The 27,317-nt window shown below is 41.7% G+C and overlaps 1 protein-coding gene across 7 annotated transcripts; it reads left to right on the forward strand.

The window, feature by feature from the left end:
- The first annotated feature begins 17 nt into the window (after nt 1-17).
- On the forward strand, nt 18-26,974 carry CCDC125 (coiled-coil domain containing 125). Of its 7 annotated transcripts, none has more exons than XM_090038154.1 (12): nt 18-171; nt 1,791-2,159; nt 3,834-3,892; nt 4,427-4,513; nt 5,366-5,443; nt 7,831-7,916; nt 11,403-11,485; nt 15,580-15,692; nt 17,018-17,122; nt 20,294-20,468; nt 25,892-26,025; nt 26,173-26,974. In XM_090038154.1, the coding sequence occupies exons 2-12, from the start codon at nt 1,835-1,837 to the stop codon at nt 26,536-26,538; spliced, it is 1,611 nt and encodes a 536-aa protein (XP_089894280.1). In that variant the 5' UTR covers nt 18-171; nt 1,791-1,834; the 3' UTR covers nt 26,539-26,974. The 7 variants fall into 7 exon arrangements, with proteins under 7 accessions (XP_089894280.1, XP_089894287.1, XP_089894285.1 ...); XM_090038161.1 differs by having other exon boundaries at nt 70-171; nt 1,796-2,159; XM_090038159.1 differs by having other exon boundaries at nt 81-156.
- Nucleotides 26,975-27,317: the final 343 nt, after the last annotated feature.

Raw genomic sequence — 27,317 nt, forward strand, 5'->3', positions numbered from 1 at the left:
TGATGTTCGCCGGCCGTTTACTCCCCCTCCTTCAGCCACACCTCCACCCCGTGGCGGCCCGCGCGTCTATGGCCTCCGTGCCCGGGGGAGGTGGCGGCGGCCCAGGTGCGGCCCCGCGGGGCGGAGCCGGGGCAGTGCCTGGCGGCCGGAGCGCAGGTTGGCGGGGCGGAGGTAGGAGGGCTCTGCCCGGGCAGCGGGGGTCCTCCCCCCCGCCGCGCGAGCGGGTGCTGCCGAGAGCCTCTGGAGCCCCTCGGCTTCCCGCGCGGGCCGGGCCCGGCCCTTCCCCTCCCCGGGCGGGGGCAGCCAACAGGGCGGCTCGGCGCGCTCCGGCGCCCGCTCCCCCTCCCGGCTCCGGGGCGTCGCTGCTGCTGCTTCCGGCTTGTCTTCGCCGGGCGGTCAGGCCCACTTGAAAGGCATTTGTCATTTTCCTCTCCTAATGCCACGGTGCTTTCGGGTCTCCTAAGCCGCCCAGAGCTTCCTTTGTGGGGGCGGGGGCGACCTGTCCCGCCGTGCAAGCAGGGGGTTTCGGGGGAAGACTTGCTATTCAGCTCAGCTAATGAAGTCCCTGTCCGCAGAAGAGTTAAGGCTCGGTTTTTAGATGTGTCCTTTCCAGTCTTAACTGCTGTGCCTGGCACACAGGTGATGTGGCCGTGGGCTCAGTGGAGGTGCCTGGGAGATGAATGGGGACCTTGCTCTGAATTGAACCACGAGCTTGGTCGTCCCAGCATCACTTGTGTTGTTGAAAACTGAGAGGTAAACTCGGAGGGAGGGATGTCATTTAGAAATGCGTGTATGCCTCTAATTGTGGCTAGCAGAGTAATAGCTGTTATGAATGCAGTTGACTGGGGGAAGTTTCAACAGGCCACAACAATATAAATGGAATAAAGATGCTCTGGGAGTAAGGGAAGGCTAAAAAAAACCAAAATTTGCTGTTTTATAAAGGTTCGTTTGATTTTACAGCTCAGCACTGAGGATTGTAAAACCTTTGAAATTGCAGTGGTGCCCCATCTTTCCTGCCTGCAGGCAGGGTGAATGGGGCCAGGTCCATCTGCTGGCCAGATCAGGTCAGTGGGGCCAGTACAGCCAAATGGGTATATCAGGCCCTGTCCAGGCCAGATCTGTGCACCTGGATAGGGCCCCCCGGCTCAACCCAGCTGCATGTGAACAATCCTTTAGCATGGGATCAGTCTGGCTAGGGCTGATCCAGCCAGGGAGCAGTGCGGGTGTTAATTGGTGCCACTCCCTACTGCTAAATTTGTGGACCCATAGGGATACCTTTGGACTAGATTACATAGCTCTGCAGGCCAGGGATTGAGGGTGTCTACATGGAATTAAGTTCAAACTGAAGGCATTATACTTGAAGTTTGGAAGAGATTTATTTTTATATTTGATACAAATTATCTATTTATGCATAAACCACATGCAGAACACAACTGGATAGGTCTCTTGTACCCAGTGAATTGTGAACAGTGCTGCTTCTTTTAAGTAACAGTTGGGTGTGTTCTCTTTGGCTTTGTTGGCAGAGATTGGAATGCAGTTATGCATTTATTTATTAGAAACATCCTGTGAACAGAGTCAAAATATTTGCTGCTTCTGTTTCAGTTGTTTGTTTAATGTTAATTCTAATTCCTGGAATCTGTCTTCCATACCTAGCAGCTAATTTTATGGGAGAATGGTGTAAATTTTTTTGGTTTCTTTTTATGCATAACAGACATTTTCTGCAATCCTGAACATGCTGGTAAAAAGCGGTGGTGCTCTGCTACTTCATCTGAAGATCTTATTCCTTTCAGAATAGAAATACACATCTCTGAGGGAACTGCTGTTGAAGTTGACAATGAGCGAGGTGCTCGCTTTACAGGAAAAGCAAGAGGATGAGGAGGCAGAGGAAAGTGAAGAAGATGACATGACATGTGGAGACTTGGGAAATGGACTTGGAAGAAGACCTGGTGGTGTCTATGAAATGGGTGGTTTAAATGTGCACACATTTAGATCTAGGAAAGGTTCCGATAAGATTTTCAGCCCTTTTCTCTCCATGAAGAAAATGGAAGAAAAGGATGTGGCTGTTTTTCACTGTTCAAAATGTAATGGGTTATATGATGTTTCATCTAAGAAGTTTGGAATAATTGGAGCTGCTAGTTTCAGCCGACAAAATAGTTCTGGTAAGACTCATTACTAATTCATTATTTGTCTTGAAAATATCTTTGTTTATAAGATTGAGGTAGTATTGTACTTTACAGTTGTGGGGGTGTGCTTTTATATATAAAATTTTGAGAATGATTGAAAGGTTCCAAGATGCATAGTGTTTGCATAATGTCTTGGTATCTGGTATGATTTTATAAGTAAGTGTTGTGTAGTCTTATCCAACTTATGTCTGGTAACTGTAAAGTTAAGGTTGCTTTTAAAAGAACACAAATGTTTAAGAGCCTTTATTATACTACCTGTATCTTAGTTCTTATGCTGCTAGCCAACACCTTGATACTTTTTATAAAATATATAGACTGTGTAAACTGATGTATAAAAATGTTAATTTTAATTAGACTTTTGTGAACTGATTTGATGTGATAGATACTGAAGTGGTATATGCAGGTGCAGCCAAATCCATGGAGCTACAATTTCAGTTGTCTGCTGAAATGGTCTCTCCCTTCACCTCCTTCAGAAGCTATTGACATTAGGGGTGGAAGCTATGTTCGTGTTTATTTCTTCCGGCTATCCGTCTGCGGCCCTTCCTTATGTGGAATGGACTTTGCTTTCCAAAGTTTGGTAGAGAAGCAGGAAATTGGGAGGGGAAGGGAGTGAACTCTTTTCTTTCCTTTATTTAGAGTGGAAATGGAATGATGTGGTCCTGTTCAACTTCCTCATGGCTGAGCTTTGTTTATATTTATCACCTCTTGGATTGTATCTGACCATCAGTTTTCAGCTAAGCATTAAGTCTCTTGATACATAATTGGGATAGTAGTGCAGCCACAATCTCAAAGTTAAAAAGGTTACTCTATCATTTCTTACTACTTTGTCCCCTGGGTGTCAGTTTTTTTGTTTTTTTTTTTTTAAAGATATTCCTTCTTATCTGCAGCCCGAGTTTTTTTCCCCATGGTTTTGTTTTTGATTTTTATCCCCGCTGCCTTCCACTTCACATGGCAAACCATCACATATACTTACTCTTTTCCTGTGTTGTTAGCAGAATGTGTGGGAAATTTATGGGAATAGAACACTTCCAGTTAGTTTTACTCTGCTGGTGTTGGCAGTCTGTCTAGACCTCTGTCATATAATGAGCTCAGGCAAATGGATTCGGAGCGCATGTGGCTCCATGTTCAATTCAGCAGGGCTTTGATTGGGGAACTCAATGCAGGTTCAGGGCCTAGAAAAAAATCAGAGTCCACAAAAACCACCTGGGATTTATATTTGTAAAAGGAAAGAGTACTCCCCTCCACATACTTCAGTACAAACAGCTTGCAGAATTGAGATTTTTGTGGACACCTGATGTCTTATTTTTTAATTGCTAAAAATCTAAAACATTAGTTTAAATATGTTGGAAAAAATAGTTTAAAATGGAACGTCTTTGGGGGTTTCTTCTGGGGGGAAAAACAGGGTTTCAGTTGTTCATATTTCGTTAGGGCTGCATTTTTTCTAACTTGATTGTTTTGCAACTGAAATATTATAGATTAATTCATACGTACAGTTTTATTGTATGTTTAATAATTTTTATTTAGCCTCAGAAAAGTACAAAGACTGATTTAATAAGGCTGTAATGCTTTCTTACCAATGTAAAAGTAAAGAAACAAGAAAACAAGGGGAGTTCTGTGAATGTCTTGGTGTCTCTCATCAATTTTATACAGAGTCTAATTCTGAAGTGCCGAATGAAGAATTAAAGCAGCACCTACAAGAAGCTCTAGAGGTTAGTACTAGTCCCAAGTGTGCTGCTTTTGAAATCTGTATTTACTGTATTAAAATAGAGTGCAACGTTTTATTTGGAGATCTAGAAATACTCAAAGATCCCCAGATAGACATGGGCTTTGCAAATCAGAGAGCTAGTTTGAAGTCGTGTTCTAGTAATGTTCCAGGAGCCATCCAGAAGCACAAAGTTCACTGGAACTGTAGCAAAATTAAAGAAAGTGAGCAGAATATAGCACACGGAGGGCTGTCTCAGAATAAATAATTGACCATGGGAGTGACAACTGCAAAATACAGTAACTTATTTTCAAAATACATTTGCAGAGAATACAAAGATTACTTAACTGTGTATTTTTAGTATAGATTTCACTTTAATGTGCACTCTCATTAGTGTTAAGTAATTGGAAGCAGGCTTTAAAACATAATAGGAAAAGATTATTGCTTGAAAAGGTCACATTTGATGATAAATCCTGCTGTAATTGAGACTTAAGAAAAATATCTTGGCTTTTACTCACTATTTTCTTTTTTTTTACCCCAGGAGATAGAGATTTTAAAAGTTGAACTGGAAACATCACAAAGACAACTTGAAGGGAAAGGTGAAGCATTAAGAATTCTACAAAACATGGTAAGAACTGTTTTGAAATCAGTGATGTTTATTTAAAAATAAATAATAAAAAGCTAAATTAAATAACAAGGTTTTAATTTTAAAGCATTGGCAAAGTTTGGTGTGTGTGTGTGTGTTTTTTTTTGGGGCGGGGGTCAGAGCTTAGCCTGCAGCATGGACTGCTTCCAGCGCAGCCTGCAGAACTGGCACTGACAACTCTCCCCACCATCTGACCCAAATGTGAGAGTAACCATCAACTGCTGAAGTGCCGCAAAGGAACCCCATCTCCAGGGGCCAGATAAAATGTCTCTGTGGCCTAAATTTGGTCTTACACTATGAGTTGCCAACACCTGCTACAATAACTATTCAGTTAGCAACTTTAATATATTAGCATCTATTAATATTTCAATATGGCAGTTACAGAAAGAGGCAAAGTCTAGTCTGATCATATCCCTCAACTGAGAGGTACTCTTAAAACCAACTGCAATATAGTTGACATTTTTTTTTAGGGGTTTGTGTACTGCTTTTGCGGGAAGCAAGGTTTTCTTAGGTGCTGTTAGTCACATATGTAAGGTTTTGTCTTTCAAAAGTCATTTGAGCTAGTGATCCCAGCTTTCCCAAAAGATGTACTTATATGCTAGTGAGTTCCAGCCTTGCCTTTTACAAGTTTCAGATACTGGAACTTAAAATCATATATTCCAATTCTTACCTTATTTCCTTTGCCCTTAACCTGTACATGAACTAGTCATATTTTAATTATTATTTATGATCCTAGTTTTGCAACTCCAGACAATATAAAATAATACAATGACTTAATTAGTTTATAAAGCCTGAGGCTTGACTATATCAGCTGCTGCTTTTTTTTTTTTGCAGGCTGTGTTTAATAAAGCCACTAGTCATACAAAGGCAATGCTTCAAAAAGCTGAGGAAGAAAAGCGAACTTTAGAAAAGGTAAATGTACAGACATTTCTTTTCCTCCTGAGATCTGCTACATTATTTTATAATGAATAGATGGTCTTGCTATTTTGGGGCATAATACAGGTCTTAGTTTCTGCTTGGATTTGACTGATGGTGGTTCTATCCCTGTAGCTGTAAGTGGCAGTGTTAATTTATTGCACTTAGGCTTGGCCAACTTTTACCCATCATGATTTACAAATAATGTATTAGACTATCTTAAAGAAGTGAGAAGAGAGTACTATGCTTCCAGTGGGTTTACTTTGTGCATTTAATGAGACTTGATAGTAATTTACATTATTTTTCAAGTAAAATTACTTATGCTGGGATTATTTGATGTACCAAAATTCCATTTCCTTTGAAAACCTGAGTTTTAAACAGTGTCCACTTTTGTTCATGGACTTTTTTCCTATTAAAAACAGGAGGATGTAATTGCAGAAGGACTTTAGGGCAAGTGATTTTACCCTGTTCAATCTGAAAATACTGTCTATTTTATTTTTTAATTTTTTTTATTAAATGAATTTGTATCACTGCAGTCAACCATTGAACTTTTTTATCTATTGGTGTTTCTAGGTAATGTTACCAGGTTGTAATATGCAATGTCAAATATGTGAACAGTGTACAGATACATTGGTGGGAACTGGACAAGTGCAAAACATTGCATTTGGATATTAACATGGAATTTTCTTCTATCTGTAAGAATTGCATATGAGAACTCATGCAGTACATTTTGTACAGTAATATGTTACGAGACAGCATTCCACCTGACTAATGCAGGGATTGGTAACCTATGGCCTGCAGGCTGGATCTAGACTGAAAAAAAATCCAGTCTAGCTCTCAAAGGTCCAACCTGGCATGGGGGATCAGTGGCATAGAGCTTCATGATGCCACCTATCCCCTCTGGAGCTTTCTCTTTTGCTGCAAAGCCTGCTGCACTACCCTCACTGTGAAGGGGTTAAGCATCTACAACAAAAATGAGTGCAGGCACCTGGCTGGCCCCTGGAGGGTGATGGGTAGAGACTTCCAGCTCACAGCCACAGCTTGATCTCAAGTTCCAGGCATGCTAGCAAAAGGCTTTTGATCCCTGGAATATAGTATAGAATAGTGATTCTCAAGCAGAGTGCTGGAGTGCTCTGGTGTGCTACTGGATCTTTTGAAGGCTACCATGAGATGTAAGGTTATAAACCATAGGTAAAGAGACTGTATGAATGCAATTGGAAAATGATTGAATTAACTTCTTATCAAACTGTAACTAGCCTAAAGATCTTTTCATGCTAAAAATAAAACTGTCAAAAAAACATACTATAGCAATTACAGTGTGTGGCATAGCAGGATCTTGGACATTATTTAAGGTTTTAGTATAGTTAACAACTACACTGAAGGTTCTGCTGATTTGATCTGAGCCACCAAATTGAGTTACTTTTTAAATCAGCAAGCAGGAATCATTAAAAATGTTAGCATTTTTAATCTGTTTTTGCATTCATATTATTTAGCTGTTCTCCTTCAAAAAGAATTATTGCTTCTTAAAGGTTAATACTATAGGTAGTACTTGTTAGTCAGATAGACGCATGTTGTCTATACATATACAATAAGTTGATATATCTTGATGCAATTATTCAGACTTTTATTATGTTGTAACATGTATTAATGATGTTTCTTATTTACTAAAAAATATCTTACTTCTATGTCAAGTGGCACATGATTGGAAACTAAGAATTTTTTTAACGTGCACAAAACTAGCTTTTAATGCTAGATACAAACAGAAAAAAGTGCATTTTATTAATTTTTGTTTTGCTGTAAGTGATTTTTATTAAACAAACAAAGAATTTAAATAATTTCTTTAAGTAAAAACATCCAACTACAAATTGGGTGTTTTATTTCAGATAAGTTTAAATCTATTTCTGATCTGTTTTTTAAACTACACCAAAATAAGTCTGGTTTAAATCAAATAAGTGTCCACACAGACTTCTGCAGTAATTTGACTAAACAAATGTATTTTAGTATCTGAAGATATTGCAAAAGACCTCCCTATAGTTCACAACTGAATGTAGAGCCTACCTTTAGATGCTTTCTATAGGATTAGTTTAAGTGTGTATATTTTTATTGCTCTTATTTTGATGATTTTACAAGACTAGTTAGGAATTGACACTTAAGTTTTCTAAGGCAAGTACTTTTTAAATTGAATCTGAGAATTACTGGGTGGGTTAGTGACTAACTGGCACCTTGCAGAGTAGAACTGAACTCTGATGTTAAGGGAGATGGTGCTGAGAATTAAGCAGCTGTTTGGATCAAAGAGGTAGGTATAGGGAGAGTGACATGTTTAAAGTTGTGTTATGATGTTGTTCTTATAATGGACCATTGCTGTAGCTTTTTTTTTTCTCTAGGAAATAAATGCTTTGCAATGGGAGATTGAATATGATCAGGATCGATTTAAAAACATAGAAGAGACTTGGACAGAAAAATATGATAGGTATTTGAATCCAATTATGTAATCTTCCATCTTTTAAATATAGTAAAATCCCTGGAATCTGGCATGAGTGAGGAGCGGGGGTTGCCAGGCACTAAAAATGCTGGTTCTTGGGGAGTGCAGGACAGATGTGGAGATGGGATTGAAAGTGAGGGTGGCAGCAGCTGCACATGGAGCAGTGGCAGTGCAGGGTGGTGGCGGATGCTGCATGCAAGCTTCCCTCCTCCCCTGCGTCCGGCCGGAAATTCCAGATAGTAAAATGCCGGATAACGGGGATTTTACTGCATCTTGTACACCTCTTAATTATAATTGGTGTAGTCATATGAGATTCTCTGGTGGGGGTTGTTTGTTTGCTTTTTCTAATTTCATTCTGGATCTCAGAAAATATACCAGTCCTCCCTAGTAGCCTAGTCATGCCTGTTTCTTTGGGGTGGGTTTTTCAATTGGAAGACCATAATTGTTAATTCCCTAGTCTTGAAAATTTTATTCTGTGTCAAGTGGCTTTGCCAGTGTGAGTTTTCAGTTCAGTCTGACTAATTTGTCCTACTAGCTGTCTGGCTTAAAACTGTTCATTCATTTGTTCTTTAATGAAAAATAGAAAATAATGCTGCTACATGCATTCATGTGGAAAAATCACGCAGTGATTAATGACTGCTTGTTTTATTTTTTACATGATGTATGAGTCAGAGTAGAGCTCAAGTGGAATGTGATACTCCTACTTGATGACTGTTTTAAATAAGAGTTGTTTACTGATGATGACAGTCACGTGGTAGGGTATGCCAAAAAATATTATATCAGTAACACGCTTGTGAACAATGATGAGCAGTAACCAGATGATTTTCTTTTGGTTATTTAAAATTAAAAAATGTATCTGAAGTCCCAAAAAGTGGAGTAAGATATTTTAGTGAAGACTATTTAAATTTTTTAAATAAGCATAGAACGAGTGGATAAAAACATGGAAATTAGTCGTTTTTAAGTTTGTTTTTTTCCTTATCGCTTTTCCAGCAAAGTCAGCAGTATCACCAGTGTTCCCTTAAGCTCATGAGTTCATTCAGCTTTGCAAAAAATATTCTGATGTTTGAAACAACTAGATAAGATTGTGTATCTTTGTATTTCAGCTACATAGTCAAAATGAGTCTTCTGCTTATCAGCAGGGATCCTGGTTTTCTCTCTAAAAATCCCAAATACTGTAACTTAAAAAAAAACAACTCTGAATTTTCTGCTTTTAAAAAGTCCCAAATCCTCATTTTTGTGATTAGAATGAAACACAACACTGTGTTGAAAATCAATACACCCAAATGCTTTATTGATATATTTATATTTTTAAAGCATTTTGGAAGCCTACCAGTGCCTCAATCATTATAATAAAATTAATCCTAAATACTTACATATTTCGGGGGTTTGATTTTTGTTTTTTTACCATGGAAAAATAGCTGCCCCTGCCCCTTTCACTCACTAGGATGGGGGTCCAGCTGTGGCTTCCCCCTCCCCTCCAAACTTTACAAAGCTGAGTAGCCCTGATATGCTGGTGTCTTGCCCCTGCCCATGCTGTTGCCCTTCATTCCCAAGCCAAGTCCTCCCCCCTCTTCCCCCTGCCCCCACAGCTGTGCCGTGCTATGCCGTTGTTGCTTGCTCCTGACCCACAGTCCTCTGTTCCCCGGTGCCCCTCACTTCCAACCCGCAGGCCCCCATCCCTGCCAGTGCCCATCATTCCCAAACCACAGCCTCTAGTCCCTGCTGCTGCCTCTCACTCTCAACCCCACAGCTCTCATCTGTGCTAGAGCTCCTCACTCCCAATCTGCAACACCCCCCTGGCCGAGCAAGTGCCCCTCATTCCCAGCCTACGGTCCCCTGGTGCCCCTCACTACTGAGCTGCGGCCCCCTGGCCCTGCCAGTACCCTTCACTCCTAACCCACAGGCCCTGCTGGAGGGGGGGCCCCCAGTTGCCCTGTTCCCATGCAGACTCACAGGATGGTGGTTTGCAAGACACAGGGGGACAGCCTCCAGCATGAGATGCTTGCAGCATACCTCATGCATAACCACAGGCTGTGACTGGGACACCACACACTGCCCTGCGCCCCTGGCTGGGGCTGGGGTGCAACAGGGAGGACCAGCGCCATACTCCAAAGCAGCAGTGTGAAGTGGGGTGTGGCTCTGGCTTGGCTGTGCTGCAGGCAGAAAAAGCAGGGTGAGGAGCTCCAGGTGAGGCCTATGCAGGCAGTGGCGGCACAAGTCTGATCCTGGCGCAGGCTAGAGGAAGGAGGAGGGAGTGTCTATGGCACACCCACCCTGGGTTGGGGCTCCTATGCTGCATCAGGTAGCCTGACCATGGCACCCTAGGCAGCGTTTCCCAGCTGCCCTGCCCCTGACAACATGGGCACTGGCACTTGTTGTCACTGGCCTGGCGATGCAGCTCCCCACTGCCCGTGCTCTCAAAAGACCTTACCACCCCTTTTCCTTGCTGGAGGGGCAGGTGGTTCTGGGCGGGCCCCATTGGCAACAGTACGGAGCTGGGTTCACTGGCAGCTGCCTGCCCCATCGCAGCCCCCACTTCTAGACACCTCCCACCAGCACCAGCAGGCACCCACCCCTCCGCACATCTCTGCCACCACTCCAACCCCACCCACTGTAGACTTACCTGCATGCAGCTGCCAGGGCTGCTCCCATCACCCTGCCTGACTGTATGCTGACCACATGCATGTGCACACGCAGATGCACGTGGCACCCTGTGCTTCCAGTCGCCCTCCTCCTGCTTTCCCCAGCCCCAAGCAGCTTTTTGCAGGCTGGAAGGCTGCCAACCTGCAACAAGAAACCTTCAGTTTTCTCCTTTAAGAGAAAGATTTAAAAATTCACAATTGCATGTCTTAATGACTGTTCATAGCGACAATAGGATACTGATCTTCTGTAGTCTCTCTAGATGATGTGTTTTCAGGTATCCTTAAAAATCATAAATGTGTAAGTATTAAGTATTTTTTGAAAAGGCTTTGAAGGTGTATTTTCACATTCTTAAAATATGTAACAAGGACTTATGTTTCTATTAAAATAGCGGGGTTATAAATATTATTAAAATCTCCTGCTAGAATTCATTGCCTCTTGTAATATGTTGTCATCATCTTGGTATCAAGGGTTTCTGTTCACCTTTCTCCTCCGAAATGAATGAAAAGTAGTTCTCCATTACTTACTGGCTGCTGACCAATGTACCAGGTTTTTGTGGGTTTATATCTTCATTTTTTTAAATATTTTCTTTGCTCCTTCGTTGTTGTGTAAAACTTTCACAGACAAGAAAGGGAACATTTTTGTCAAAAACACAAATGAAAAATTTTAAGATTAAGAAGTTTCTTTTATGTTTCTCTACTCCTGATTATAATTTACAAAAATACTACATATAACATTTTAAGATGCGTGTATATGTGGGCTTGTCTGTTAACTTGTGTGTCCATTTTAATAACTTTTTCAAAGGCAATAAAACTCTGTTTCCAACGTCTGCAGGATATATTGTGAAAATGCAGCTCTTAAGGAAACACTGAAACTGAGAACAGATGAAGTTAAAAGTCTTAAATCTGAAAATACAAGTAAGAAAGTGCAAATTTTCTTGGTAGTTTTACATCTCTTAAAAATTAATCTTATCAAATTATGAAAAAGGATTTAACTGTTTTGACATAGCTATTAAGAGAGAAGCATAATCAAGGTACCTGTTTTTAGTGGTTACACATGGGAATGCTTTAGCCTTAACTATACTACCAGATTAGAATTTGCCATACTTAGCAAATTATTTCATGAATTTTGAAGCTCCAGGACCCAATAACTAAAGACAAGAATTCATAACTTGTAACTTCAGCAATGCTATTGTAGAGCTGAAAAAGTACACTTATCCTGCAGCCTCTGCTTGATGACAAATGACTGTATTCCATGGTTTTAGTGTTATTTTTGGGATGTGGGAGGAAGGATGTTTACTTTAAAATTTTGGGCTGAATATGCTAAAGAGTAGTAATTCCTCACAAGGGGTTCCATTAGCAATAGACTGTGATATCTGAATGGATGGTATGTAATAGCTCAAATGAGTGTAATATTAAAAGAGCTCCTTTCTTTTTCTTTTGTTCATGTTTAGGCCCCAAACCTCAACCTGACCCCCACACCTAGTCATTTCCCCCTGAGTACTACTGGGGGAGGGTGTAATATCACTGACATGTCATGGGATGGAAGTCAAGATGGTATTAAAGGGAATTGTGTGCATGTTAAAGACAGCATTACTCCTAGTGTAGAACTTTGTCACTCTTAGAACCAGTGGATTCTCATCCCATGATGGCTCTATGATGATCATCAGATTTTGCTTTGTTTAATTTTGGGTGTAGAGATCTGTGTTAACAGGTAGTGCTTGGAGATCTCAACTTACAGCTATATATATATTTTATAAATGTATATGTATGTACAATAGTAAGATATGAGTGTATAGGAAGGAAATGGACTAGGATGTAGATTGATATAAACCAACTAGATTTCAATGATCATTTACGTTAACAAGCAAGAAACATTGATTTAAATCACTTTTATTTGGTTTTGTATTTGGGTTGTTTGCCAGAGAAAAGGTTGGTCATCACCATCTGGTACACATTTAATTGTGCTGATTTACTACTACATGTAGCTTTTACACTAAAATTGATATTTATTGGTTAACCATAAATATACATTACATATACCTTTTAAATTGTTACATAGTTTAACATACATTTATTCAGATTATTAATGTTTACTTTTTATTATGTTAAAATGGTGAATGGTGTTTCGTATTTATTAGATTTAATTTGACTTCTGATTTCTGTTGAGGTTTGTTTGGAGTAAAATTGGAATTCAAGTAAAATGCTAAAAACCAGCATTTTAATAAGATCATCTGCAAAAATCCTTGCCTTCTATTCACTTGTTTGTTACACCTCTTACTATAAAGTAGGGAATTTGGAAGCAAACTTAACTTTGACTTCTTTCTTTGACACAATGACAAATTTTGGGAACAAAAGAATAAAGTGGAGATTTGTTTATTTTGCATGTGTGTGTTCACGTTCAACTGCTCTCTTAGAATATTGTGAGAAAACTATGCAGTTGGCATGAAAAAGACAACAGTAATAATAATATTATCAAGAGTGCCAGTAAACAAAATAACATTGTTTCAAATGAAACCAGTGCTTATAGTCCATCTTTTGGAAGATGGAGTAGAAAGACAGTAAAATTGGGAGAATCTATGAAGATATGGTCAGGCCGCAGCTGGAGTACTGCGTCCAGTTCTGGGCGCCACACTTCAAGAGGGACGTGGACAATATGGAAAGAGTTCAGAGGAGGGCCACTCGTATGATCAGGGGTCAGCAGGGCAGGCCTTATGAGGAGAGGCTACGGGACCTGAACCTGTTTAGCCTCCACAAGAGAAGGTTAAGGGGGGACCTTGTGGCCTGCTACAAACTGGTCAGGGGGGATCAGCAGGTATTGGGAGAGTCCCTGTTCCCCCGTGCGCTGCCAGGAGTGACCAGGAATAACGGTCACAAACTGGCGGAGGGTAAGTTTAGATTAGATATTAGGAGGCGCTACTTCACAGTCAGGGCGGCTAGGGCCTGGAACCAGCTTCCAGGGGAAGTGGTGCAGGCTCCTAGCCTGGGGATTTTTAAAAGGAAGTTAGATGAGCACCTTGCCGGGGTCATCTGACCCCGGTGCTCTTTCCTGCTAAGGCAGGGGGTCGGACTAGATGATCTACCTAGGTCCCTTCCGACTCTAGCTACTATGAAACTATGAAACTATAACAAAAAAAAGGTTTAAAAGTTCAGAGTTTACTTTAGAGCAAACTCTTACATCCAAGTACAAAATATAAAAATTGTTTTATTATATCATGTATTGCTGAATTATTATAAATTATATGATATATAAAGCTATAATGATGTACAAACCTATACATACAGAAATGTGCACACGTGTATAGCGTAGCGTAGATTTTATTCCAAAAATCGTGAAGTACTTCAAAATATATAAAACCACTGAAAAGTGGCCACTTGAGGCAGTGGCTAGGCAAATGGGATAACAGTCCTGGGTGCCGACTTGAAGGGGATGCAGAAAAAAGCATCTGCTGCCAGCAGCCGTGCAATCATAATTGTGATTGAAGCAGCAACCAGAGTCACTACTGTTCGTGTGCCCCAGGCACCTGTCTGCATCCTTACACTGCTGACTTGGGCACAGAAGGCAATGTCTCCCTGTTATGCTGGATGCAGGGAGCCCAAGAAAGCCAGGGCAAACTCTTGTTCTTATGAACATCACCATGCAAGCATTTATGACTTCCCAGGGAAGTGAGGATCCTAGTTTTAATAACTCAGCTAGAAGGTTTCCACTGCATGAACTGTAGGATACATAGGTTACTTATTTTAGAGCAGAGGATCTTAGACTGAAGCCTGTAGAGAGATGGATGGTGCAAACTCTTTCACTTTATTTCCAAATATCAAAAAGGTGCTAAATGTTTTCCATGCAATATTTTTCGAACAATTACTGTAGTTGTAATTGGAACAGAAGTGATTGTGTGTTTGGCAAATAAGTGAAGAGGCATGTTGTGATATAATAGCTGTTTAAAATACAGTCCTCTTTATGAAAGCACTTTAGATTCTTGTCCTAGAAGGAGGAAAGATTGCTCAGGTTTGAGACACTTTTTCTCTGGGCAGTTTCTCCCATATTTTATTATACCCAGAGGTGCTTTTTTTCCAGATTGAAATTGGTGGCACTCTTACACCTGAAAAAGTGTGTGTGTGTGTGTGTGTGTGTGTTTTTCAAAACATATAACATATTTCCATCACCTACAAGAGGAAATCATACCAGTTCTGAGATGTACTCTTTAAAAAATGACACCAAACACCTCTTTCCTTAAAGAAAAGTATTAGTCTCCTTACCAATGGTTTCAGCCTTTTTACCCTTTAAGGCACCCATCCATAACTGTTTTTGAATTTTGTAGCACCCCAGCTAAAAAATCACTGAGCTGGATCTAAATTCCAAAAAGATATGAAGTGGAGCCTTAAGGCTAAGGAAATTGGGAATCACTGATCTAGCTGGTACCACTTAAGGGCAGTGGGGGCAGGCCCTCACCCTACTGTGCCTTGCTCTTTCCATTGTCTGTCCCCTCCTGGCCCTATACCTCAGGGGGCACTGGGCAGCCCCCTGCTGCTGAGGCCACTCCTGCAGGATCTCATGCCCGGGACCATCCTTGCGGCTCCTTCTGCAATTTAGGAGTTTGGAGGGGCTGAGCCCAGCAGCAAAGTGTGGCTCTGTCTGTGTCCATATGCTTGCAAGAGACCATGCTACTGAGAGTGTGGGTTGGGGGATGGGATTGGAGCTACTTAGGGACACGGAAGGGCAGGAGAAGGTGGCAGCAGCAGTGGCAGTCCCCAGAGGAGCAGCCGCAGGTGACATTGGAACAGCTGGAGTGGGGGCAGGGTTCTGGATGGGGGAGGAGAGCATTTACCTCTACCCAGGAAGAATCTCACAGCACACTTCTTTCACTTTCGCAGTATACTCAACATCACCGTTCTATGGAGTTTACATATTCTTAACCTGATGTTTAAACACTTAACTGAACTGTTTAATTTGAGCGTAGTTAGGCATTGAGCGATTAGAATAACAAATTTAATTTTAATGTTTGATTTCATAGTTCTGAGTCAGCAGCGCTTGGAATTTCTTGCAATGCTTGATGTGAAACAACAGAAGGTTGTTCAGGAAAACATGTCTTTTAAAACTGGATTTACAGACATTACAGGGCTTGAAGTAAGTAGGAGTTTTCCTTCGTCCCTCCCTTTTTTTAATAAAGGTAGCTTAGAAGTATGTTTTGGGTTTGCTGAATTTGCTTACTATGTAACAAAGTTTCAGGAGATAGATTTCTTTCCAGTACATTCACTTGGATAATTTTTGAGAATACAATATGGACTTTTAGTAGCAAATAGTAAACATGCCCCTACAGGTTTGCAATAGTAGCATCCAAACTTGAGCATTTGGATGCTTTGAGGCTACTTTAGGGAAGGAAGAAACATCAAGCTTGCGTGGCTATTACTTTGTCTTGAAGCTTAACGTTTTTTCTTAACAAGAAAACAGATCTATTCCCTGAAAACCCTATTAAAGTATAAATAGTCCATTGAATCTTTTCTCTGTCCCCCTTCAGTTCGGTGGGAGCTGCTTTTGCAGCTGGCTCCTGTGCATTTGAAGCTGTAAATGGTCCATTATCCTGTCTGTTATGCTGTAAATGTGGCAAAAACAGTGATGGCTATGAATCTAGTTTATATGATTAAAGGTCTGATGGATTTTTCAGAGATCATTTTAATGTATGCAAAACTGAATTTCCCAAGCTAAGAGTGCAAACATTCGCAAGGGCAATCACATGTTATAGCAAATAGATTCCCTGCTCCCAAAAGTGTTCTTTCTAGCCTGGCTATGATGCAGTCCTTTCCTGATTCCTTTTATTCAGTTACTAGGGGTCCCATTTTCAGAAATATTCAGGAAATTAAGATGAATTAACTAAAGGTGAGAAGTTAAGGAATATTTGTAATAACACTAAAAATCCTATACGAGTACACTCATTTAGAAGTAAAGTGGCTTTAGGTTGCAATTTAATCTTCGTACAGTAAACTAAATCTATGTCATTTCTGAATGAGAAGTTTTTTTAAGTTTTATTATGCTTTAATGAACATTCCTTAACCTCACATCATTAGTTTAATTATCTTATTTTTCCATGTGGATGAGCCCTGAATAGAGAATACCCAAATCCCCCTTCAGCTCTCACCTTTGACATACTGCAGCAAGACTTCAAACCAAGCACTGAATTGCCATAATGAGTATTATAGGCTGTATTGTAAATGGTTATGTATAAAGGAACTTGGGAACCACAACAAATCTAATGTTTTTGTAAAGTGTATTTAGCAAATATTACTTGTCACATTTCAAGTTTAAACAGGCATACATAATCATGTTTGGTTTCTTTGACCCCCACCAACCACTATGATCTCTGGGTATTTTTGCTTCAAACAGACTGGATTCTTTAGATTTTATTTTAATGTGAACATAGTTGAGTAACTGGTGTAATGCTTTTGAATTTGAAGTTGGCAGTTCTTGGAGCCTGCACCTGTAATCCTTCTGGAGAGCCCTGTTCCTGTGCCAAAATGTCAGCTGTAACTCGAAAAAAGCTCCTGCAGCTCAAACAAGAGGTAAGACAGTATTGCTTGGATGTGGAGCAGAACAGATGTTTCATTTTCAAGAAAATATTCCAAATCAGCTGCTAGTTGAGCAATCAAATGTATTTAAAAAACAAAAGGTTTCAAAACTTCTGAAAATCAATATTGGTATGTGCTGTGGGTCATACAAATAATAATCATAGTCTAGAAACTTTTGCTGCTTGACTAATGCTAGGTAGGGGAGAGGTTTTTTTGTTTGTTTGTTTTTGGATTTTTTTTGTTTTTTTAGTAATACTTCCGTGCTGGCAGAAGATCCCAAAAAATGCAATTACAGTGGCAATAAAGTGCTCTTTTGCTGTATAAGCTGTGAGGATTTGTTGGTATAGCCAACCTATGAAACTTAGCTCTAGTGTAGACTAGATCAAAGTTAAATTTAATAGGGATGGTTTAGCAGTTGCTAGAAAATGAACTTGGCTAGATATTGGGTAATATTTTTGCCTCCCAATCAGTATGGGACTTTTTTTTTTCCAGCAGTGATGTCATGGGTGGGCTGTAGAATTGATATCTAAATTATCGCATGGCAGTTTTCTGTTGAGTCTGATATGACACTTTAGATCCAGATTATCATATTTGGACTCTACACAATCTTCAGTAATCCATGAAAAATGTTTGTCTTGAATCAAAACTGCAGTCTTGTCATTCCCAATGGTTAAAGAATCCTGAATGAGGCTATTAAAATCATGAGATTAAAAATATAAATGCAAAAACTAGGCCAAAAAAAGTATGACTTGATTTTAAATCTCCCTCCCCCCAGCTTCTCTGTTCAAATCAAGAAGCAAAGTCTACAATTTTAAATTTTTTTTTCATTTTTAGGAATCACTTTCCATATAAATTGCAGTATATTTTGAGAGGAAAAATCCAATATGTATCAATTAAAGCATAAATTTTGTTAATCTGTAATTTGGTAAATTTATTTTTAATTTTTCAAAGGATAGGAAGTGGTAAATTTATTTTGCATTCTTCAAAGATAGTACCCTTCCTCAAGCTTCTATAGGTATAGGTTTGAAATTCCTATTCAAGTAGCAATGTTGAAAATAAAGACCCTGCCACACATGCAGGTAAAGGCATAATGTGATCTAATGCGCAGTTCACATGATCACGCCTCCTGTTGTGCCACACATACATGGCAGGACGTGCAAATGTGGGATCGTGCATTAAATCTCATCATGTCTTCTTTCTGGTGCAGGGGGAGCCCAATCCTAGGCTCCTACCACACCAGCAAGAAACAAGTTCCAGCAATCGGGAGGCCCACACACCCCAGGTGAGGGGCTCACAGCTGCAGGGGTTCTGCCTGCCCCAGGAGTATATGAAACCCTTAGGGTGGGAGGATCACCAGGGATGCTGGAAACCCCTGGAGCTGGAGGATCACCCCTACAGCAATCCTCCAGCCCTGTGGTTGCCTGCACCCTTGTGAAGGAGAGAGAGCCCTGGAGTGATCCTCCAGCTCTGGGGGTTTCTCTGCCTCCTGGGGTGGGGGAGGGAGGGGGGATCACTCCTATGGCAATGCTCCCACCGTGGCATTTCACACATCCTGAGGGCTGGGATATTGCCTCAGCAGTGATCCTCCCACCATGGGGGCTTTCAAGGAGGTACACTGCAGGGACCAAGCACCCTAGCTGTGGGGTGCTGCTGAGACCCAGAGTCCCCAGCTGTGGGACTCCCAGCCCCTGCTACAAATGCAAATTAAATCTTGATAGCAACTAGCTATGAAGTTGGTACATATTTTCGAGTTCTAACTTCATAGCTGGTTGGAGCTTTGTATTGTATAATAGCTACTTTGCACATGTAGCTGATCTCAAGGTAATACAATACTTGTAACATGTAAAAGGAGCCTAACTAATATCATGGCACTATTTTTTCCTGAGTTGCTCCCATGATACTTTTTCATCAGTTTCTAATAACGTGATTCTTTTGCATACATACACAGCTATGGAATGATAGCAGTTCTGAGTACAAGTGATATGTGATTTTTCTTGCTACTCTTCAAGCTGTCCCAAAATTAAACAGTGCTACCATAAAGGCATAAGGGGCAGAGTATGCATATCAACAGTGAAGGGGAGAGGAAGGATTTCATATCCTGCTTAATTTTTTTTTTTTTTTTTAAGTGAGTCATTTGGGAGGGTTTAGGAATGGCAGTCACACAGGGGATTGGGCGGGCAATTATTTTGGGCGGAGGGATGTTTCACTGAGTTCTGGCAGGCTATAAAGGACTGCCCCTGGAAGTACTCCATTCAGCAAGGGGTTTTGCTATCTTGGAACCAGAAAAATAGCAAATTATATTCTAAAAAGCAAACATCTGTAGTATTCATTAATTTGATTAAAAAAATATTTTACCCTGGTTTACATGTTTGTGTAGTGTACACAGAGGTGATTGAACAATATCTTAAACTGAAGTCTTATATGTGGGGGTGCGTATAGGCTTGTGGTGGTGTCTGGGTATTGGGTTTGTGTGGGATTGTGTGTTGGGGGAGGATGGCAGCGGTGTATGAGGGGATGTGGGTGTGCAGGGCTGTGTGAATGGCATTGCAAGGGGAGGTGTGGGTGCATGTGTATGGTGGGGTGTGTATGTGGGACTCATCCTATGAACACACAACCCCTGCCCCCTCTTCCCTACACCCACTGACCCTGCCCACACATGAGCGCAAGCACCCCCCCCCCCCCAATCTGACCCTACCCACACGTGCGAGCATGCCCGGCCCTGCCTAGGTGCATGCGCGCATGCCCCCCCGGCCCTGCCTATTAACCATCCCTATTAAATTTAACTTTGATCTAGTCTACACTAGAGCTAAGTTTCATAGGTTGACTATACCAAGAAATCCTCAGAGCTTATACAGCAAAAGAGCACTTTATTGCCAGTGTAATTTGCACACGTAGCTGATCTCGAGGTAATACAATACTTGTAACATGTAAAAGGAGCCTCTGCGTGCGCGTGTGGGGCCCCCCCCCCCAGGCCTGCCTAGGTGTGTGCGTGCGCCCCCCGGCCCTGCCTGCGTGTGCGTGTATCGGGTTAGCAGGGGGTTACCGGGACAGAGTACAGAGTGGTTCTGTAAGGTTTTAATGGATGTAGTCTGTCCTTTTTTTAAATTATGTTTAGGCTTCCCAACTTCTGTAACACATCTTAAACGTTCTCTCAATTACAAATAGATTGAACATCTGAAGAAAAGTAAAGATGAAGCTTACGTAATGGCAGATGCCTTCAGGATTGCATTTGAGCAGCAGTTAATGCAGAGGAAGGACCAGGCTCTGAGGTTCACACAAGTGAATAAGCTCCGTAAAAAAGAAACAAAATTTATAAACTGGAAGCGTCTAAAAGAGGATGGTAACTATGCATGTTGTATGATTGTGCGCATGTGCCTATACTTGGTGTATTTGGTAGGAAAAAAGAGAAGTAACTTCATGAGTTGTGCATGCATGGGCATGCTCTCTCTGCTGCACATGCACTCTTAGTCATTCTAGTTAAATTACATTTATGGTCTGATAGCTGATCCAGGATTCCAGGGTAAAGGGGGGGATGTTATGTGAACACTGCAAATTCATCATTATGCTGTCCTCTAGTTGGAGTTTTTCTGTTTAAAAACAGAAAATCTAAAAACATATTTTACAGTTTGTCATAAATGGAATATAATTGGAATTGCAAGTTTTCTGTTGACTTCAAGATTTATGAGAGGTTATTACACACCAAAGTTTTGGGCATGTTTCATAGTTGGTAGGGTCAGAAGGGACCTAAGCAGATCATCAAGTCTGACCCCCTGCCATGGGCAGGAAAGGATGCTCGGGTCAAATGACCCTGGCTAGGTGGTTGTCTAGCCACCTTTTGAAGACCCCCAGGGTAGGAGCGAGCACCATTTCCCTTGCAAGTTGGTTCCAGATCCTAGCCACCCTGACTGTGAAGTAGTGTCTCTTGATGTCTAGCCTGAATCTATTCTCAGTCAACTTATGGCCATTGTTCCTTGTTACTCCCAGTAGTGCTTGGGGGAACAGGGACTCTCCCATTGCCTGCTGGTCCCCCTTGGCAGATTTTATAGGCAGCCACCAGATCCCCTCTCAGCCTTCTTTTGTGGAGGCTGAACAGTTAGGTCCCGTAGCCTCTCCTCATAGGGCCTATTCTGCTGGCCCCTGATCATGTGAGTGGCCCTCCTCTGGACCCTCTCAATGCTATCCACACCGCTCCTGAAGTGCAGCACCCAGAACTGGACACAGTACTCCAACTGCGGCCTGACCAGCGTTGCACAGAGGGGGAGGATTCTTGGACCTGCTCGTGATGCATCTATGGATGCATGACAAGGTGCGGTTAGCCTTCTTGACTGTGTCCCCACATTGGTGGCCTGTGTTCATCTTGGAATCAGTAGCGACTCCAAGATCCTTTTCTGCCTCTGCTGACAAGAAGGGAGTTCCCCAGCCTGTAGGTATGCTGCTGGTTCTTCCTCCCCAGGTGCAACACCTTGCACTTGTCAGTGTTGTTAACCCATCCTGTTCTCATCCACCCACCTCTGTAACCTGTCCAGATCTGGTTGCAGCTTGTCCCTCTCTTCTAGTGTGCTTGCTTCTCTCTGCATCTTAGTATTCTCTGCAAACTTGAACAAGGTGCTTTTCACCCCCTTGTCCAAGTCACTGATAAAGATATTGAACAGTGTGGGCCCAAGGAACGAGCCCTAGTCTTCTTACCTAATTGATATCTATCCTCCTGAAGTCCAGGGCTGCTGCCTTGCTGCAGGCCTTTGACACCCTGCATTGAATGGTAAATTCCAGTAGGCGATGATCACTATCGCCCAGGTAGTTGAGCACCCGCAGTCCCCTCACCAGATCATTGCCTGTGGCCAGGACCAGGTCTAACAAGGCTTTTCCCCCTGGTGGGACTGTGCACCTCCTGGGTTAGATGGAGGTCCTGTAACTCAGCTGGTCCAGGTAGTTTAGGTCACCCATGATGACCACGTCCCTTGACTTAACTGCCTCTGTGAGCTGACCTGAGAGTTCCATGTCCAGCTCTTTCCCCTGGTTAGGTGGCCCATAGTAGGCCTCCACCGTTAGGTCCCTTTCCCCACCACCCCCTTGTATTCTGACCCAGAGCACCTCCGCCTGCCCTACCTCAGACCCAGTGCTGTTTGCAGAGGATGTGTATTGCTATTTGACGTAGAGCACCACACCCCCACCTTTCCTCCCTGTTCTATCCTGCCTATACAGTTTATAGCCCTTGATGTCATGCGTTGGATCCCACAAAGTTTCAGTGAGCCCCACTATGTCTGAGTTGTGTTAGCTAGCAGGAGGGCAAGTTCCTCCTGCTTGTTCCCCATACTACAAGCATTAGTGCAGAGGCATTTAAGGCCTCCTGAGGGTATATGCGCCTCCCCGCCAATCCCAGGGCTATCCAGGCCCCTGTCTCTTACCTGGGTATTTCTTGTGCTCATCACCTGTCTTGGCTGGGCTGTTCTTGTGGGTGTCTCTTCATTCGGTGGTCTGTGGCTCTCTTGGTCCTCTCCCTCCCCCTCCCCCTCCCCCAACGAGCCTAGTTTAATGTTTAATCTGACCATTTTAGTTGCTATCAACAGTGTTTTTTATCCTAATATAATGTGATGCAGATCACTTCTATGTAAGTTTTATGAGTGGATGATAAATATGTAGGATAAAAAAGATTGAATTAAGCCCAGATATTTGTGCTGAAGTTCCCGGAAATATTGTGTAATATAAAATAAACTTACATATATTTAGAAAACATTTGTAATGATAATACTTAGCAAGATCATACTTGGATCTTAAAGAACTGTTCAAATGGGGCGAGTATCAATATATTTATTGCATAGGGAGGAAAAGCAAGGCATAGAATATTTAAATGCTTTGTCTCGGGTCACAAATTCATGCCAGAGCTGGAAATAGAACTTATTTTCAGTTCTTTTTGTTATCATTAATACTATACTTTGAAGTTTGCTGTGTTTTTTGTTTACAGGTTTCCCTCATCAGCCACGGTTTTGCCAACCATGGATATGCATATCTATGCTTAATATTCTATATACCCTTTTGGCTACTGTGATACAGTTTTGAGTAACCACGGTGTTCTGTGGCTGCACATCAGCTTGCTGCCTGCGATTTTTCCCATAAGCCTTTTGTCTTGCCAACCATAGGAACTTTCAGGAACCTAAGCCCAGGGGCTGGTGAGGGAAACCTGTATAGCATATAGAACTCACCATCCTTTCTATATTTGTTGAAGTAGCTCAAGAACATCTATGTGAATGTGAACACTGCCCCCCACCCACGTAGCAAGTACTGGTGTATTTTCATGGACAAAAATTTAGAATGTAATGACATCAGATTAATTTTTTTCATAAAAATACCAGTAGCTGCTAAACGGGGGGTGGGTTTCACACAGTTGCATGTTCTTGGGCTACTTCAACAAATATAGAAAGGATGGTGGATTTAAAAAACTTTTTATGTACTAGGTGTGGCCTTTGGTATTTTTAGAGTTGGACATTTATCACATATTTAATGTAATTCAGTGTTTCTGGCTCTTCAGCTCAGGACCTTGCCTGCCTATGTCCTTGGACAACATGGCTACAACCTATACCCCCATTCAGTATTGCTTGCACTTATTTTAGTTAATCATCACTGAACTATTGACCTAACTGTTGTTTAATATCCTTAATCCCTTAGTATTTTTTTGCTGTTTTTACAAGAGCTGAGGCAGGGGTGGGCAATTATTTGGGCCCATGGCCCATATAAAGTTTTGGGGAGCGGTTGCAGGCCAGATTAGTACCTCCCTGTAACGGCTCCCCAGATCTCTCTATATAGCTGGCATGGGGTGGCAGCAGTGGGGAGAGGCTGCAGGGCAGTGCCGGTGCAGCCTCCAGGCAATCATAGCCAGAAGGGCCCCAGAAGTGGCAAATGCTCCTGCTGCCAGGTCCTGCTTTTGCCTGGTGCCTAGCACCAGCCACTGCCACTCATCATGGACAAGGCTACCCTTCTCTGCCTCCTGCCCCCTCCCCCCCCCCAAACACAACCATCTTGTGCCTGCAGCGCACGCCACAGCTTATGCCAGCTCATGCTGGAAGTGGCGATAGACAGGTGCCAGCATCGCTGTAGACACAGGCGGCAGCTTCCCCCTGTGGACCAGAATGTCTTCCTGGGTCCACAGGTGATGTTACTGCATCAGCACGTCAGCTGCGTCGCACCTTTGATGCCGGTGCACCTTTGACCTGCAAGCCTGCGTCAGCACGACCGGCTTGGTGCGAGGAGGGATTTATGACCGGACAGGTGGGGGTTAACGGCGAGCAGGAGTCAGATGATTTAAAGCATGATGGTTACACAGAAAGTTTATTTTACTTACGCTACTGATGTGATGCAGCATAGGCAGAGGAGTTGATTTATTCAGTTACAGCATGCAGATATCATGTTACCCGGCATTTACAGGGTGGGTAAGAAAGTTGCTTGTTGCAGATTCCGAGCGATTCACACAAACCGTTGCAGTCTGCAGATTACCGAGAACTCTTGATAAGAAAGATAACGAGGGAGATAATTGAGCCAGCAAGGACGGGGTTACGCCGAGATAAAGATCGGAGGTGGGGAGATGTTTGTAAGAGGCCACTTTACAAACGGTGTCTCCTGGGCGTGTGTGTGGAAAGTTCTCCGCTTTGGGCGGAAGTTCTTTCAAAGTTATACTTAGCCAGGGTAGCCAATTACTATATGCCAGGCATGAATAATTAACAGGTTGGCACTTGTGCTTTCTTTGTTTGCTCAGGTTTCATGCTGGCAGCCCATCCTTCAAAAAAGGTGGGGCTTTTCTTTTAGTTTAGGTGGTACTGAGCCTGTTTGGTCACAAGAGGGTAAGCACGACATTATTCTGATCTTACAGTTTCATTAAAGTCAGCTAATCTCGTTACTATAGGTACTTTATCTTTCGTGCTGGGCTGTCAAGGTCAGTTTCTCTCTCTCGTATGGGAGCTCAAGTGATTTGAAATGAGGCACAGACAGGGGTGTATATATGCAGTACTGTTACAAACTAAAGAATAATAGTGTGAGACTACAATTACAGAGTTTGTTGTGTTAGTCTCTCACCTTTTACCATCTGACCTTTTGCCATCGGCATCCGAAATCAAAGACTTTAATCTTTGACACTGCGGTCCCAGGCAGTTGCCCTGATTCCACAACAGGAACCTGCAGGCAGCGTCTACAGCTGATACCAGTGTGCACCCAGCATGCTTCTAATGATGTATGCGTGTACTCCTGGAACCATTTTTAGGAACACATTAGTTGAAGGAAGGGACAGGCAGTGAAATTGGTGCATGGGTGGGAGCTGGTGTAAGCTGGGGATGGGGCTAAGGTGTGCCTGCCCACCTGGCATGACACAGCAGCCAGAACTGGCTCCCTGCAGGCCAGATCCTAAGACTTTGGCAGCCGATCCGTGGGCCAGATACAATCAGTTGGACTAAATCCAGCCCACGGGCTGTATTTTGCCCACACCTGAGCTAAAGTGTGTTTTCATGCAGTTATACATTTTCCATTTTATTCACCCATGTTTACAATTGGAAGACTGTTATATCATTAGTGTGGGCCAAGACATCCTTGTAGGCAAAACTACATTATTGCATCCAGTAAAGGAAATGATGATTTGAGTTGTACTTTATCTATGACAAGGTGCAATATTTTGCTTTAGAGTATCTCTGTAAACCTAAATTCAGCCTTTTTTTTATCTTCTTAAAAAAAAAACAGTGTTCACATTCATGAATTTCAGGTGAAATTTATTCTCTTTCTTAGGACACATCACTTTACAAGGGAACAAGAAAAGTCTGGGACAAAAATTAGCAGGCATGCTCATTTCTGATGCAGATTGTAGGAAAATGGAAGAATTGGATAATCCTCATGAAGCACTTCGGGTGTTAGTAGATTTGGTTAGTATCATGAAAAGCATTCAAGGAGCATATTGGGCCTTGGCAGTGCTCTCCTTAAATGAATGTAAATACTGTTGAAATGCATGCAATGTTTTGTTCTTAATTTATAAACTTGTTTTCATTTTTCTTTTTGAAATATTCACATAGCTGAATGATAAAGAGGAAGCTTTGGCTCATCAGAGAAAGGTTAGTTACATGCTGGCCCGTGCAATGGAATTAAAAGAGGAAACTTCAAAGCAAAGTAAAGAAAATAATCTTTCAGGAGAGAGCATAACTCAGGAGAACTGTCAATACAGCACCACAGAATCCCAAGAATCATCTCATTGTGCATATTCTTGTTGCCAAAATCCTGGTTCTCAGAACAGCACTTGCTCAACTTGCAATACAAAACTACTTAAAAATTCATTGAGATCACTTAGAAAATCATATTCCTGGCCCCCTGGGACCATGCATTGTAAAGAAAATGATGTACATGAAATAGGTAAAACTACAGATGTCGACTCCACATCTTAAATACACTTGGAATTTAAAAGAAGAAAAATGTTTGGTAATGCCAAGGGATAAGGAAACCTGCAGAAGCTGAATGTTATCCAGGAAGTGCCAAACATGTAGATGTTATATTTGTAATCAAAATCCCAGGACAATCTGTTTTATAAGCTATATATATGCGATTATTTCAATGCTCAGATTAAAGAAGTACACTGCTTTAAAGTTTTAAAACTATTCTGATGCTGTTTTCATACTGTATAACTCAATAGATTATCTGTGGCCTCTATCCCTGTTAAAAATGAAATCAGGATCAGACATTTATGGCACACTTGGTCTATGAATTCATGGAAGTTGTTGTTTTTACCCTTTACTTCTTCATTCTTAATCACGTGTTGTAGATACTAAAAAGTTAGACATTTTGATTCTTTCCCAATCCTGATAATATACTGTCAATACAGAACTAGAAAATCCCAAGAGTCAACTGATTTTGTGCATTTGTGTTGCCAAAATCCTGGTCCAATACAATGACACCAAATTGTGTGGAAAATTAAGAGCCACATTGTGTTGTATCTGCTAATGTCAGTTAATGAACTATAATAGTACATGTATTTCAAAATACTATATGTAAAACACAGCTCCTCTGGAAAGAGCTCTCCAGATTTGAAATTCCAGTATATAGCTTTGTAGTTTCAGAGATTGTGTTGTATTATGAATGAGTTAGACACTTGTTTAGATTACTATATATTACTTTCCTGAGCCTATAGTTAAACAGGAACTGTTTACACACAGTCTAAAAGCTGCTC

Source organism: Crocodylus siamensis, chromosome 3 (genome assembly GCF_052110815.1).
Source record: "Crocodylus siamensis isolate JL-2025a chromosome 3, ASM5211081v1, whole genome shotgun sequence".
Classification (NCBI taxonomy): domain Eukaryota; kingdom Metazoa; phylum Chordata; order Crocodylia; family Crocodylidae; genus Crocodylus; species Crocodylus siamensis.

Bases quoted from the DNA above. Each gene is read 5' to 3' on its own strand.
- CCDC125 (XM_090038154.1), top strand. From the start codon at position 1,835: ATGAGCGAGGTGCTCGCTTTACAGGAAAAGCAAGAGGATGAGGAGGCA. The intron at 5,444-7,830 runs GTAAATGTACAG...TTTTTTCTCTAG, and splicing joins AAAAGCGAACTTTAGAAAAG to GAAATAAATGCTTTGCAATG. The intron at 20,469-25,891 runs GTAACTATGCAT...TCTCTTTCTTAG, and splicing joins GAAGCGTCTAAAAGAGGATG to GACACATCACTTTACAAGGG.